Genomic DNA, 14,006 nt, shown 5'->3' on the forward strand with positions numbered 1-14,006 from the left:
GCTCTCTGCAGGTCATTCACTAGGTCCCCCCGTGTGGTTCTGGGATTTTTGCTCACCGTTCTTGTGATCATTTTGACCCCACGGGGTGAGATCTTGCGTGGAGCCCCAGATCGAGGGAGATTATCAGTGGTCTTGTATGTCTTCCATTTCCTAATAATTGCTCCCACAGTTGATTTCTTCAAACCAAGCTGCTTACCTATTGCAGATTCAGTCTTCCCAGCCTGGTGCAGGTCTACAATTTTGTTTCTGGTGTCCTTTGACAGCTCTTTGGTCTTGGCCATAGTGGAGTTTGGAGTGTGACTGTTTGAGGCTGTGGACAGGTGTCTTTTATACTGATAACAAGTTCAAACAGGTGCCATTAATACAGGTAACGAGTGGAGGACAGAGGAGCCTCTTAAAGAAGAAGTTACAGGTCTGTGAGAGCCAGAAATCTTGCTTGTTTGTAGGTGACCAAATGCTTATTTTCCACCATAATTTGCTAATAAATTCATTAAAAATCCTACAATGTGATTTTCTGGAAAAAAAATTCTCAATTTGTCTGTCATAGTTGACGTGTACCTATGATGAAAATTACAGGCCTCTCTAATCTTTTTAAGTGGGAGAACTTGCACAATTGGTGGCTGACTAAATACTTTTTTCCCCCACTGTATGTATAAGCTGGAAGTAGAGGCCTAAGCGTTGTTGTTCACTAGTTTACGGCAATTAGGGAAGGGGTGGTGGGGTTGGAAAGTAATAAAGGGAAATATATTTTTTAAAGGATATATATATGCGAGAAAAAAAACATGGGGGATTGGAAGTGATGCAGACAATGACATTGATGGAAGTTACAATCTATCTGCAATATTAAAGCTGATCTACCCCCCCCCAAAAAAAAGAATAATTGACTACATCCAAAGTGTAACAAGTGGGGTTTTAGGAGGGGTTCTGAAAGACTAGCAACAACAACTGGGACCTAAAAGACACCCACCATGAGCGCCCACTAAATTTGCTCATGTCTTCTTGGGCCCCAAGAACAGGCAAACAAAATTCAAACCCACACCAAACTTAAAGACAGGAAGCAAATCAAAACATGGAGTAAAACAAAAACAGGGACAATCAGATAAAGGATTGTTTGTCTAGAACTCAAATAGGGAACGCTAACTAAAGGTGTTAACCCTCTACATCTTTCAAGACAACTGGAGCACTCTTAAATATCACCTGGGTCAGCACAGGTGAAACACTTTCCCACTAACGAGATGACAAACCAACACAGCTGTAACACATACAGACTAACGAGGTGACACCACTCGGTGCGCCCCACATGCTAACTTCCAACCTCAAAATATAAATGGAAAAACCAAAGCCTGTAAGAGTATACTGTAATGTTTATTTGTGTCCATGCTATAGAAGAATATACCAAGCCTGAATGGGCTCCAGGTGCCAAAATAGCAAAGACAATACCAAAGACAAACATTGGGGTGACATTGTTTGCCTCTGCCCCTTTGTATCTCATAATTGTGTGCTGCGTAGAACAATCTCTTGTTTAGGCATGAGAAAATGCATATATTAATTATATAATGCAATCAAGAATGGCTTGTTGGAGATTCATGGCTCTATTTTAACAAACCTAACTCAATGGTACATTTAAGCACTGGTGGTAGTCTATAGGTTCGGAGGCGTTTCCGAAATATTTTTTGCTATTTTCACAACCAGAATTATGGGTGCAGTAGCTGGTGGTGGCACAAAAGGGCTGAGTTTTGATGAATAAACAAGTTGAAGGTGTCTCGATGCTTGACCTCTCACTGGCCAATCAGAATGTGCTCCATGGCTAAATATGTGGTTGCTTCAAGTTGTGTATTTACAGTCTTTTATATATTGCATTGTCATCAACTCCAATTAGAATGTCAGTCCGTAATATAGTCTAGTTTGTTAAATGGCCTACAGAAATAAAACAACTAAATATAGGCCTATCCCATATTTGCTAAATAGGTTGAACTTGTTTTTTAACAGTAATTGCATGGCTTCAATATGGAAATATATTGTTAACATAGCATTCACACTGATATAGGCCTAGGTCTACTGTCTGAACCATGGACATGCCAAAAGTTGTCAATAAGCGAGATTCAATGTTGATAAGACATACTTTTAAAAAAAAGTATTACTTTAAGTAGGCTATGTCTAAATACAGTTACAGGCACCATAATTGCTCCCTGTGGGCATATAATATTAGGCCTAAAACAACACAGACTATGGAGGGTTTTACACACATCCAAACTTTTCACAGGAGTTAGGAAAATATCCAATATAAAGAGAAAATGGGAATATCCACTCACTGTTACTGCTCCCAAATATATATTTGGGAGCAGTAACAGTAAGTGGATATTCCCATTTTATATATATATATATATATATATATATACACACACACTGAACAAAAATATAAACGCATGATTATTACACAGGTGCACCTTGTGCTGGGGAGAATAAAAGGCCACTCTAAAATGTGCAGTTTTGTCAAACAACACAATGCCACAGATGTCTCAAGTTTTGAGGGAGTGTGCAATTGGCATGCTGACTGCAAGAATGTCCACTAGAGCTGTAGTCAGAGAATTGAATGTTCATTTCTCTAACATAAGTCGCCTCCAACGTCGTTTTAGAGAATTTGGAAGTATGTCCAACCGGCCTCACAACCGCAGACCACGTGTAACCACGCCTGCCCAGGACCTCCACATCTGGCTTCTTTACCTGCGGGATCGTCTGAGACCAGCCTCCCGGACAGTTGATGAAACTGAGGTGTATTTGTGTCTGTAATAAAGCATTTCCTTGGGGGAAAACACATTCTGATTGGCTGGGCCTGGCTCCTCAGTGGGTGGGCCTAAGCCCACCCATGGCTGCGCCCCTGCCCGGTCATGTGAAATCCATACATTTTCCATCCATTACATTTTACATTTTAGTCATTTAGCAGACGCTCTTATCTGGAGCGACTTACAGTTAGTGAGTGCATACATTTTCATACCGATTAGGGCCTAATTAATTTATTTCAATTGTCTGATTTCCTTATATGAACTGTAACTCAGTAAAATCGTTGAAATTGTTGCATGTTGCGTTTATATTTTTGTTCAGTATACAGCCTACCATCGCTGTTGCTATGGCCAGTGACTTTGCCACCTGAAAGGTAGACAAACAAACAGGCAAATATAGCCTACAAGCGGATTCAGCATCACAGACAGCGAGGAAAGTGGAAGATGCATTTTTTAACTAAATTGAAAAGGAAAAACAATAGGCAGTCATTTTAAAATAACTTAATGTTCCTAAACAGGCTTCCTACAGTCACTGACATCTTTCATGCAATGGGCATCGCACATAATGAGTCCAAACGTTTCACAGAAGCTGTCCAAAACAAATAAAAAAGGGGAATGGCTGCTCGTGATATTTTAATAAAACATTGGGGATGTACATAAGACTACTGTGTGGGCCTTCGCTGGCAAAATCAGTGCCATAACCAATTGTGTTACAGCTAAGACCAGCTTTTGGTGGGTCTTATTTAGAGACCCACAGTGGAGTGGTCATAATACCCATAAAACCTAGCGGTCAAACAGGGAAATGGTTCCTGTCGTTTTTCCACCATACATATTTCCATATGGAATTTTAGAAACACTTAAAATAAGGGCTGTGTTTCGTGTAGGCTTACCCTGGCGTGATGTTTTGATAACCATATAAATCTCTCCCGGACAAGGTGACTTAAAAAAAAAAATATATATATATATATATATATATTTTTTTTTTACCCCAATTTCGATCTTGTCTCGTCGCTGCAACTCCCCAATGGGCTCGGGAGGCGAAGGTCGAGTCATGCATCCTCCAAAACATAACCCGCCAAACCGCACTTCTTAACACCTGCCCGCTTAACCCGGAAGCCAGCCTCACCAATGTGTCGAAGGAAACACCATTCACCTGACGATCGAGGTCAGCCTGCAGGCACCCGGCACGCCACAAGAGCGCATTGAGCCAAGTAAAGTCTCCCAGGCCAAATCCTCCCCTAACCCGGACGACGCTGGGCCAATTGTGTGCCGCCCTATGGGACTCCCGATCACGGCCAGTTGTGATACAGCCCGGGATTAAACCCGGGTCTGTAGTGATGCCTCTAGCACTGAGATGCAGTGCCTTAGACCGCTGCGCCACTCAGAAGGCCCAGGACAAGGTGACTTTTATCAATATATTTGGCTCTACTTACTCTCAGATTCGAAAATGCTAATTAGCATCAACGTAGAACACTACAAATCCCTGCAAGAACATGCACGTCATCTCTAGCTGACACCTTTGCTAACAAGTATTGTGTCATTTTAAAACTTGCACAAGACAAACATGTCTATAATAGTTAAGATTTCCTATTGAAATCAGACATGTCCGTGGTAAGGACAACTTGGTTGCTGATTGTCTTTCAAGGGTGGTCAGGCAATACATTTTGTGTTTAGCCCTGGCTCACAATTTATTTTGACTGCACATTTTGCAGTTTTTGGAGATGAGTTGTCTTGGTTGGGCTCGTTCCAAGTGGATGAGAGTTATAGAAATGTACGCGATTTTGTTTGTAAAAATAATATATACAGTATATAAAAAAGTTAGCTGTTTTGTCTTGTATTTCATTGTTGACAGACACCAAGTTGATCATGTTGTGAGATGGAAGTAATTTTCTGTTGGTGGTGAGCAAACTTGTCCAACAAAAATATAGGATATATTTGATGTCTTAAGGGGGAACGTGTTACAGGCTTTGGTTTTTCCATTTATATTTCGAGGTTGGACGTTAGCACATGGGGTGCACCGATTGTTGTCACATCGTTAGTCAGTATGTGTTACACCTGTGCTGGTTTGTCATCTCGTTAGTGGGAAAGTGTTTCACCTGGCTGGCCCAGTGCTCCAGTTGTCTTGAGAGATGTAGAGGGTTAACACCTTTTTAGTTGGCGCTCCCTATTTGAGTTCTAGACAAACAACCCTTTATCTGATTTTCCCTTTTTTTATTTTGCTCTACTTTTTGGTTTGCTTCCTATCTTTAAGTTTGGTGTGGGTTTTAATTTTGGACACATTTTGTGGGCGCTCATGGTGGGTGTCTTTTAGGTCCCAGTTGTTGTTGCTAGTGAACTTTCAGTGGACACCCCCATGAGTGTCTTTCAGAACCCTTCCTAAAACCCCACCTGTTTTGTTTTTTGTTGTGGTCAGTGACACTTTGTTAGTTCCCCCTTCTGTTTGAGCGACATTATTTGGTTTTCTTACTGGGGAACGTAACAATACACAGACAGATATCTGCATGTACATGTACACCCATGTGCACAGAAGTGTATTGGTTGCACACAAACACCTCTTTCTCTCCACAGATATTACTGATGATGGCGTCGGAAGCTGGGCTAGCAGAGGGTCCCAGGACTGCCAATACTCCCTTAGAGATGATCTGGCACACTGTCGGGAGGCAGAGGAGAAAACATAGGGGGAACCAAATGAGCATTAACATAGAATTTACAATGGCGTAGAATTACACACTGGTTGCATATTGATACAAGAACAGAGTACAATGTAATTTGATACAATATAAAAGTATTGTTTATCAGCTGTTTTTGATAACATTGAGTTTTATTGCATATTTCTGGTAGTTTTGACCCACAGACTTGCAGGTCAACTCTTTTTGGCCTGGTTCCTGATCTTTTGTTGGTTCCTGATCTTTTGAAAAGTCACCTGAAGCTTGAGAGGAATGGGATATGCAGTAGAGGAATGCAGTGCTGAGGCAGAGGGCTCATAGTGAGGATGACTGGCTACTACTCTGAACTGTGTGTGGTGAGCTTTCTGGCACCTAGAGCTGCTGAGGCATACATTGTGAAGGAGGAGAAGTCCAGTGGCTACACGTCTCAGGCTGGTTCCTAGAGTAGCCCTCTAGAAGATCATCACCAGACACTTCATCAACCATCTCCCTGACCGCCTTCCTCTGATCAAGCCATGAACTGTCCCTCTCCATCTTTGGAGGATGCATGCACTCAAAGACTTGGCCTCTATTGGTTGACCTACAGTTGAAGTCGGAAGTTTACATACACCTTAGCCAAATACATTTCAACTCAGTTTTTCACAATTCCTGACATTTAATCCTAGTAAAAATTCACTGTCTTAGGTCAGTTAGGATCACCCCTTTATTTTAAGAATGTCAGAATAATAGTAGAGAGAATGATTTATTTAAGATTTTATTTATTTAATCACATTCCCAGTGGGTCAGAAGTTTACATACACTCAATTAGTATTTGGTAGCATTGCCTTTAAATTGTTTAACTTGGGTCAAACGTTTCGGGTAGCCTTCCACAAGCTTCCCACAATAAGTTGGGTGAATATTGGCCCATTCGTTCCGACAGAGCTGGTGTAACTGAGTCAGGTTTGTAGGCCTCCTTGCTCACACACGCTTTTTCAGTTCTGCCCACAAATTCTCTATAGGATTGAGGTCAGGGCTTTGTGATGGCCACTCCAATACCTTGACTTTGTTGTCCTTAAGCCATTTTTGGCACAACTTTGGAAGTATGCTTGGGGTCATTGTTCATTTGGAAGACCCATTTGCGACCAAGCTTTAACTTCCTGAACGATGTCTTGAGATGTTGCGTCAATATATCCACATCATTTTCCTTCCTCATGATGCCATCTATTTTGTGAAGTGCACCAGTCCCTCCTGTAGCAAAGCACCCCCACAGCATGATGCTGCCACCCCCGTGCTTCACGGTTGGGATGGTGTTCTTCGGCTTGGAAGTACCCCCTTTTTCCTCCAAACATAACGATGGTCATTATGGCCAAACAGTGCTATTTTTGTTTCATCAGACCAGAGGACATTTCTCCAAAAAGTACGATCTTTGTCCCCATGTGCAGTTGCAAACCGTAGTCTGTCTTTTTTATGGCGGTTTTGGAGCAGTGGCTTCTTCCTTGCTGAGCGGCCTTTCAGGTTATGTCGATATGGGACTCGTTTTACTGTGGATATAGATACTTTTGTACCTGTTTCCTTCAGCATCTTCACAAGGTCCTTTGCTGTTGTTCTGGGATTGATTTGCACTTTTCGCACAAAAGTAGGAGACAGAACGCGTCTCCTTCCTGAGTGGTATGACAGCTGCATGGTCCCATGGTGTTTATACTTGTGTACTATTGTTTGTACAGATGAACATGGTACCTTCAGGCATTTGGAAATTGCTCCCAAGGATGAACCAGACTTGTGGAGGTCTACAATTCCTTTTCTGAGGTCTTGGCTGATTTATTTTGATTTTCCCATGATGTCAAGCAAAGAGGCACTGAGTTTGAAGGTAGGCCTTGAAATACATCAGGTACACCTCCAATTGACTCAAATGATGTCAATTAGCCTATCAGAAGCTTCTAAAGCCATGACATCATTTTCTGGAATTTTCCAAGCTGTTTAAAGGCACAATCAACTTAGTGTATGTAAACTTCTGACCCACTGGAATTGTGATACAGTGAATTATAAGTGAAATAATCTGTCTGTAAACAATTTTTGGAAAATGTACTTGTGTCATGCACAAAGTAGATGTCCTAACCGACTTGCCAAAACTATAGTTTGTTAACAAGAAAATTGTGGAGTGGTTGAAAAACGAGTTTTAATGACTCCAACCTAAGTGTATGTAAACTCCCGACTTCAACTGTAGCTAACTATAGCTAGGCTGCTCATGATGTATTGCTTGTTTTTTTTATTTTGAAGCGCTTTGAGATTGCTTTGAAAAGCGCTATAGAAATGTTCTACATTATTATTATATACAAATATTTTTCCCACACAATGTGTATATTTGCTTTTCGGATTTGTTTGCACTAGATTTGTTTTTCCAGTTTGTGTATCATTAATAAACAGTATACCCTACCAGTGTGATCTACCATTGGTTTCCATTGAATACTAAAAACCACAGCCTAGACATACTGTAGTGTCACCTACATTGGCTCAATATGGAGGGATATCACAACACTTATGCAAAAAACAAATCATCTTCCGGAAAAAACACTTATTTTTTGCATATCAGGCTGACAAGCGTGTCTAGGTTTGAGAGGCGTATCAAAGGGCAGTATCTCCAGCCCTAGGGGTCCCATCGTTGTCTCTTCCTGCCGTAGCTAACACGTTGACATGTTAGGGATGTTATGACGACCCAAACTGAGGGATGATGTGAGAGAGAACTCTTATAGAATTGTGTAACCCTGTGCAGAGCCCGTGGTCTATGGAAGCATATAGCTTCCATAATTCAAATTGTAGTGCAAATTGGATAATGATAAATCAATACCATGTTTGCAATTTATTTTCCCATTTAGAAGGGTATATACCTCCCCACCAGAGACCAGGGTTCAATCCCTGTGTGTCCACTGTCCACCCTTCCTACTGTCTTCCCTTCTCATCTATCTCCCCGTCTACTTCACTACTGTCTGAATCAAGTATTGAAAAGGAGAATTACACTTTTAAAAAATCGCTTGACATTTCCCGCAATGGCTACGTCCCAACCAGGGCCCATAGGGCTCTGGTCAAAAGTAGTGCACTATATAGGGTGCCGTTTGGGATCCAACAATGAGTCAGCAGTCCGTTTCTAATCCTGTTTCAGAGGTATCCATTTCCCCAGCCAACCAGCTGTGGAGAGGCCAAACTGGCCTGGGCCTTTTTCGGAACTGGGGAAATGCATTTGTCATTTCCTTCCTGCCGGTTGTCTAAAGGGCTGCATCCCAAATGGCACCCTATTCCCTACATAGTGCATAAATAGTATACTATAGGGAGTAGGGTGCCATTTGGGACCCAACCAATATGTTCAGATAAAAAAAACTACTTTCTAGTGCTGTCTCTTGCTCTAGTCTAGTAATTGCAGCCAGGTCACCGTGTTACAAGTCAGTATTCGACGTCCATCCATGTCTGAGGACGTCGGGCGATGACGTGGAAACCGGCTACTAGGGGCAACAGTGAGCGATGTTACCTTCATGTAGGTTTCAGTTTTGCTAAGGCATTGTGGATGGGGATGGCGGATGGGCGTAAACATCTGCCTTTAGTGCCAAAGGTTGAATGTTTGAATTCAGCAATAGAAAGTAGTTTTTGAGATTTTTGTTTTAAGCCTATCCCAAACCTTAACCATTACCATAACCATTCGGAGTTAATGCCTAACCTTAACCATTCGGAGTTAATGCCTAACCTTAAGATTTTGGAGTTAATGCCTAAACGTAACACTTTGAAATTTGACGTTTGGAACAACTTTGAAATTTGATGTTTCAGAAACATGGATGAACATCTAATTCTGACATGAGACTGTTAGGACAAGGGGATTCGTTTCTAGCTGTAAAATGCTGACCACACCGCTCGCGCGCGTCAACGAGCATTTGCGTGGCCAGGCGCTAAAATTGAACTTGGTTCTATTTGTGACGCTTGACGCGCTGCAAGTCCCGCCTCTCCCATCTCCTCATTGGTTTTTAGGAGCATATACCCAGGTGGGTGATTGAAAGATGAATTGAGGTCCACACTCCAGTCCAGTTGGTGGTGGTAATGTGCCTTAAAGTTGGTTGCCAACCGCCATATAAGTCCAAAGAAGAAGAAGAAGAAGCGTGAAGGAGGAGAGATGACTAGAAACAAACTCTGTTTACCCTTTTATCTGTGGATTAATTGTCGGAGTAGAGGACCTTGTGCATTTCAGGTAAAATAACAACCCAATGTTTAAATCGCAGGACAAATTAGCTAGCAACAGCAAGCTAGCTAAATTGCCATAAATGTTTAATGCTTGTCCCCAAATTAATATAGTTAGTTCAGAGTTCGTTTTGATATTTCAACCTGCGTGTCCTGATCGCGTCTGTTGTGGGTGGACAAAATCACTATGCGCGCGATGGCTCACGCGGACGCACGTGGTCTGGTCAGCATGTAAGACTTTGCCATATCCGAAATCTGTCTAGTTTACTTACTAAAACTACATACTGTACTAATCATACTACATACTATTTAGAATGTACTGTTTAGTAAAAATGTATGCAGTAAGTAACAAATATCAAGTTCATTAGCCTATGCCCTGAGGGAACTTGGTTCCAGTTACAGTTTCAACCTTTGTGTTAAAACCTTTACTTTAATAAACACACCCGCTTTGCCTCTGTGTCGAGCCTCTCTGAATTGTCTCATCACTGCCCTCCAAGTGTCCTGCCACATAGAAAATACTTCAGCTTTTAGCACTATACATGATTATCCTGACTTACTGGTGTCCCCTGTCTCGTACTCGCTGTCCCTCAGGAGTTCAAAGATGTCCACCTCCACTTTGCCCATCACAGAGAGGTTACTAACACGGTTGATACCCTCTTTGGCCAGGGTGATAGCCAGGCGCTCACCACGACTGCACTCCATCGGGTCATCCAGAACAGCAGCTACAAGACACAGGATGTGTTATGGTTCTGCCATTTTGAGGACTACGCCTAGGGTTGCAAAGTTTTGGTAACTTTCCCCAAATTCCGTTTTCCAGAAATTCTGGTTGGAATATTCCTGGAATCAGGAGGGAATAAGCACAAAATCAGGAATCCTCCAACCAGGTTACCAGAATTTTTCATCCCTAACTACACCATGAATGCCACAGCCTGGTGCTAGATCAGTTTGTGCTGTATAGCCAACTCCTATGGTCACTGTCATGCCAAACATTACAGTTGAACTGCAATAGTATTCTCCCATTTGTGTTGATTGTTGGTATAATAAACACATTTGGGAAAATATTTAGCAATGAGCTGACATTTTTATTTTGTTGATGAACAACTTTGTTTGCTATATTTCTCCCAAGCATGATCAGTGAGTGGACATTTTGATTGCTATATTTCTATGGCACAGGCTGTATTTGACAGGCAAAAGAGCCATATACTGTCAAAATTATAATAATCTGCAGCATGATTTAATCAAAATGTTCTTCAACTGTGCATTATAAGGATGTGGTTATGTAATCACTAAAATATGCATGCAATACACACAATGCATTTGTGAGTTGCAGTATTTGGAACTCAAAATGGATATTAATCCCTTCCCGCCTATGTGAAATATTGGTTATTTTGCTCACTGCTGTTTGCTCATGCAAAATGTCGCCCATTATGCATTTTCTCTAGAGGCAGCGCTAGAACCAAGGAGAGAGACAGACTGCAGTTGTCTGTGATAATAAACATTTGATGTTAAATGTCATAATTTTCTGTCTCTGACATATTTGTTTTCTCTCTTTCCCCAAATGTCATGTAGTGAATATGAAATAACACTCTGAGTCCAGTGTGAGGGAGTTCAAAAGTAGTGCAACCTAACAGAAATGCAATGGTGGCTTTACTGCTCTCCAATAATGTTAAATTCTTTGACCCCCAACAGTGGGATTTGGTTCACTTCATAAGGTAAGCCAATGCTTGGATGGCTGCCAAGGAGTGAGGGATACACAGAAAAACCTTTGGTTATCTTTCATATACCTTTCAGTGAAATGTTGACCTGTATGAGAAGAAGCTTGTCATAGTGAATGTTGCTGTTAAATAAACACGTTATGCAGGGTCAGACAATGCCCTGTTTTTTTCTATTTTTTTCCCTTTAAGATAAAAAGCAATTTTCTGCTTCACAAATGCATTCAGTCACTAGAGCGTGCAAGGAACTGACAGGAGCTCAAGTTGAGATTGCTAATAGAAAAGCAACACAAGCCACATTGTAGCAGAAGGTGCCAAGTCCTTTGTCACCATCACAAACTATATTAGTTAATACAGCACAGTAAGCAGTAGACTAGTATTAAATCATATTAAGTTCAATTAAGCCAGTTCTCACATCTCCAAATAGGACGATTTCCAATGTATGCACATGTCTAATTTAAAGCAATGTTGAGTATTCAGCCAAGCAAGCTGTGGTATAAGCAAAAATACCTCTCTCACCGATTTAGTATTTTCCACATTCATACAATCCCAAATCCTTAAGAGGAGTGTTGGCATGATAGTGCACTGCAATTGCACAGGCAGGGGGATAGTATGGTGCATTACTTACCCAGTCTCAAGGTGAATGGATTGCTGGATATGCTCCCTGCACACATGGCTAAGAGCAGCAGAGCGGCCCACACCGGGTGCATCTTCTATGACTCCTCATGGGGCTTACCTTGGGGGTGCCCCTCTCACAGCCAGCTGCACACGACAAGAAGAAACCGTCAACATAGATAGAATAGAGACCTATTCTGTTCTCATCAACGCTGCGGTATCCCAGGACTCCCTGAGAAGCAGTGGCAATTGTTACTGAGTGGACTATATCCTGCCCCCCCCCCCCAAAAAAAAGGTTACATTTATTTTAACATCTTGGTGCATATGTAGAAATATACATAAGTATGTACAAATATATACAGTTGAAGTCGGAAGTTTACATAAACCTTAGCCAAATACATTTAAACTCAGTTTTTCACAATTCCTGACATTTAATCCTAGTAAAAATGTGCTGTCTTAGGTCAGTTAGGATCACCACTTTATTTTAAGAATGTGAAATGTCAGAATAATAGTAGAGAGAATGATTTATTTCAGCTTTTATTTATTTCATCACATTCCCAGTGGGTCAGAAGTTTACATACACTCAATTAGTATTTGGTAGCATTGCCTTTAAATTGTTTAACTAGGGTCAAACGTTTGGGTAGCCTTCCACAAGCTTCCCACAATAAGTTGGGTTGAATTTTGGCCCATTCCTCCTGACAGAGCTGGTGTAACTGAGTCAGGTTTGTAGGCCTCCTTGCTCGCACACGCTTCTTCAGTTTTGCCCACACATTTTCTATAGGATTGAGGTCAGGCCTTTGTGATGGCCACTCCAATACCTTGACTTTGTTGTCCTTAAGCCATTTTGCCACAACTTTGGAAGTATGCTTGGGGTCATTGTCCATTTGGAAGACCCATTTGCGACCAAGCTTTAACTTCCTGACTGATGTCTTGAGATGTTGCTTCAATATATCCACATAATTTTCCTTCCTCATGATGCCATCTATTTTGTGAAGTGCACCAGTCCCTCCTGCAGCAAAGCACCCCCACAGCATGATGCTGACACCCCTGTGCTTCACGTTTGGGATGGTGTTATTCGGCTTGCAAGCATTCCCTTTTTCCTCCAAACATAACGATGGTCATTATGGCCAAACAGTTCTATTTTTGTTTCATCAGACCAGAGGACATTTCTAAAAAAAGTACAATCTTTGTCCCCATGTGCAGTTGCAAACCGTAGTCTGGCTTTTTTATGGCGGTTTTGGAGCAGTGGCTTCTTCCTTGCTGAGCAGCCTTTCAGGTTATGTCGATATAGGACTCGTTTTAAGGTGGATATAGATACTTTTGTAACTGTTTCCTCCAGCATCTTCACAAGGTCCTTTGGTGTTGTTCTGGGATTGATTTCTCAAATGACTGCCTCGTCTGGTTCACCAACTACTTCTCAGATAGAGTTCAATGTGTCAAATCGGAGGGCCTGTTGTCTGGACCTATGGCAGTCTATGGGGGTGCCACAGGGTTCAATTCTTGGGCCGACTCTTTTCTCAGTGTATATCAATGATGTCGCTCTTGCTGCTGGTGACTCTCAGACCCACCTCTACGCAGACGACACCATTTTGTATACATCTGGCCCTTCATTGGACACTGTGTTAACAAACCTCCAAACGAGCTTCAATGCCATACAACACTCCTTCAGTAGCCTACAACTGCTCTTAAACACTAGTAAAACTAAATGCATGCTCTTCAATCGAACGCTGCTGGCACCCGCCCACCCGACTAGAATCACTACTCTCGACGGGTCTGACCTAGAGTATGTGGACAACTACAAATACCTAGGTGTCTGGTTAGACTGTAAACTCTCCTTCCAGACTCACATTAAGAATCTCCAATCCAAAGTTAAATCTAGAATCGGCTTCCTATTTCGCAACAAAGCCTCCTTCACTCATGCTGCCAAACATGCCCTCGTAAAACTGACTATCCTACCGATCCTTGAACTTCGGCGATGTCATTTACAAAATAGCCTCCAACACACTCAGCAAATTGGATGTAGTCTATCACAGTGC

General features: G+C 41.8%; 1 protein-coding gene across 1 annotated transcript in view; it reads right to left on the minus strand.

Moving 5' to 3' along the window:
• Positions 1 to 12,043, minus strand: part of LOC121579280 (glutamate receptor ionotropic, kainate 4-like) — a 56,481-nt gene extending 44,438 nt beyond the window's left edge. Inside the window, exons 1-3 of the mRNA XM_041893743.2 lie at positions 11,984 to 12,043; positions 10,201 to 10,365; positions 5,333 to 5,430 (exon numbers count right to left, since the gene is read on the minus strand). Coding sequence (XP_041749677.2) covers positions 5,333 to 5,430; positions 10,201 to 10,365; positions 11,984 to 12,029 — 309 coding nt within the window. The 5' untranslated portion in view covers positions 12,030 to 12,043. The remainder of the gene's footprint in view (positions 1 to 5,332; positions 5,431 to 10,200; positions 10,366 to 11,983) is intronic.
• Between the last annotated feature and the right edge of the window lie 1,963 nt (positions 12,044 to 14,006).

The sequence above is a fragment of the Coregonus clupeaformis genome, chromosome 13 (assembly GCF_020615455.1).
Source record: "Coregonus clupeaformis isolate EN_2021a chromosome 13, ASM2061545v1, whole genome shotgun sequence".
NCBI classification, from domain to species: domain Eukaryota; kingdom Metazoa; phylum Chordata; class Actinopteri; order Salmoniformes; family Salmonidae; genus Coregonus; species Coregonus clupeaformis.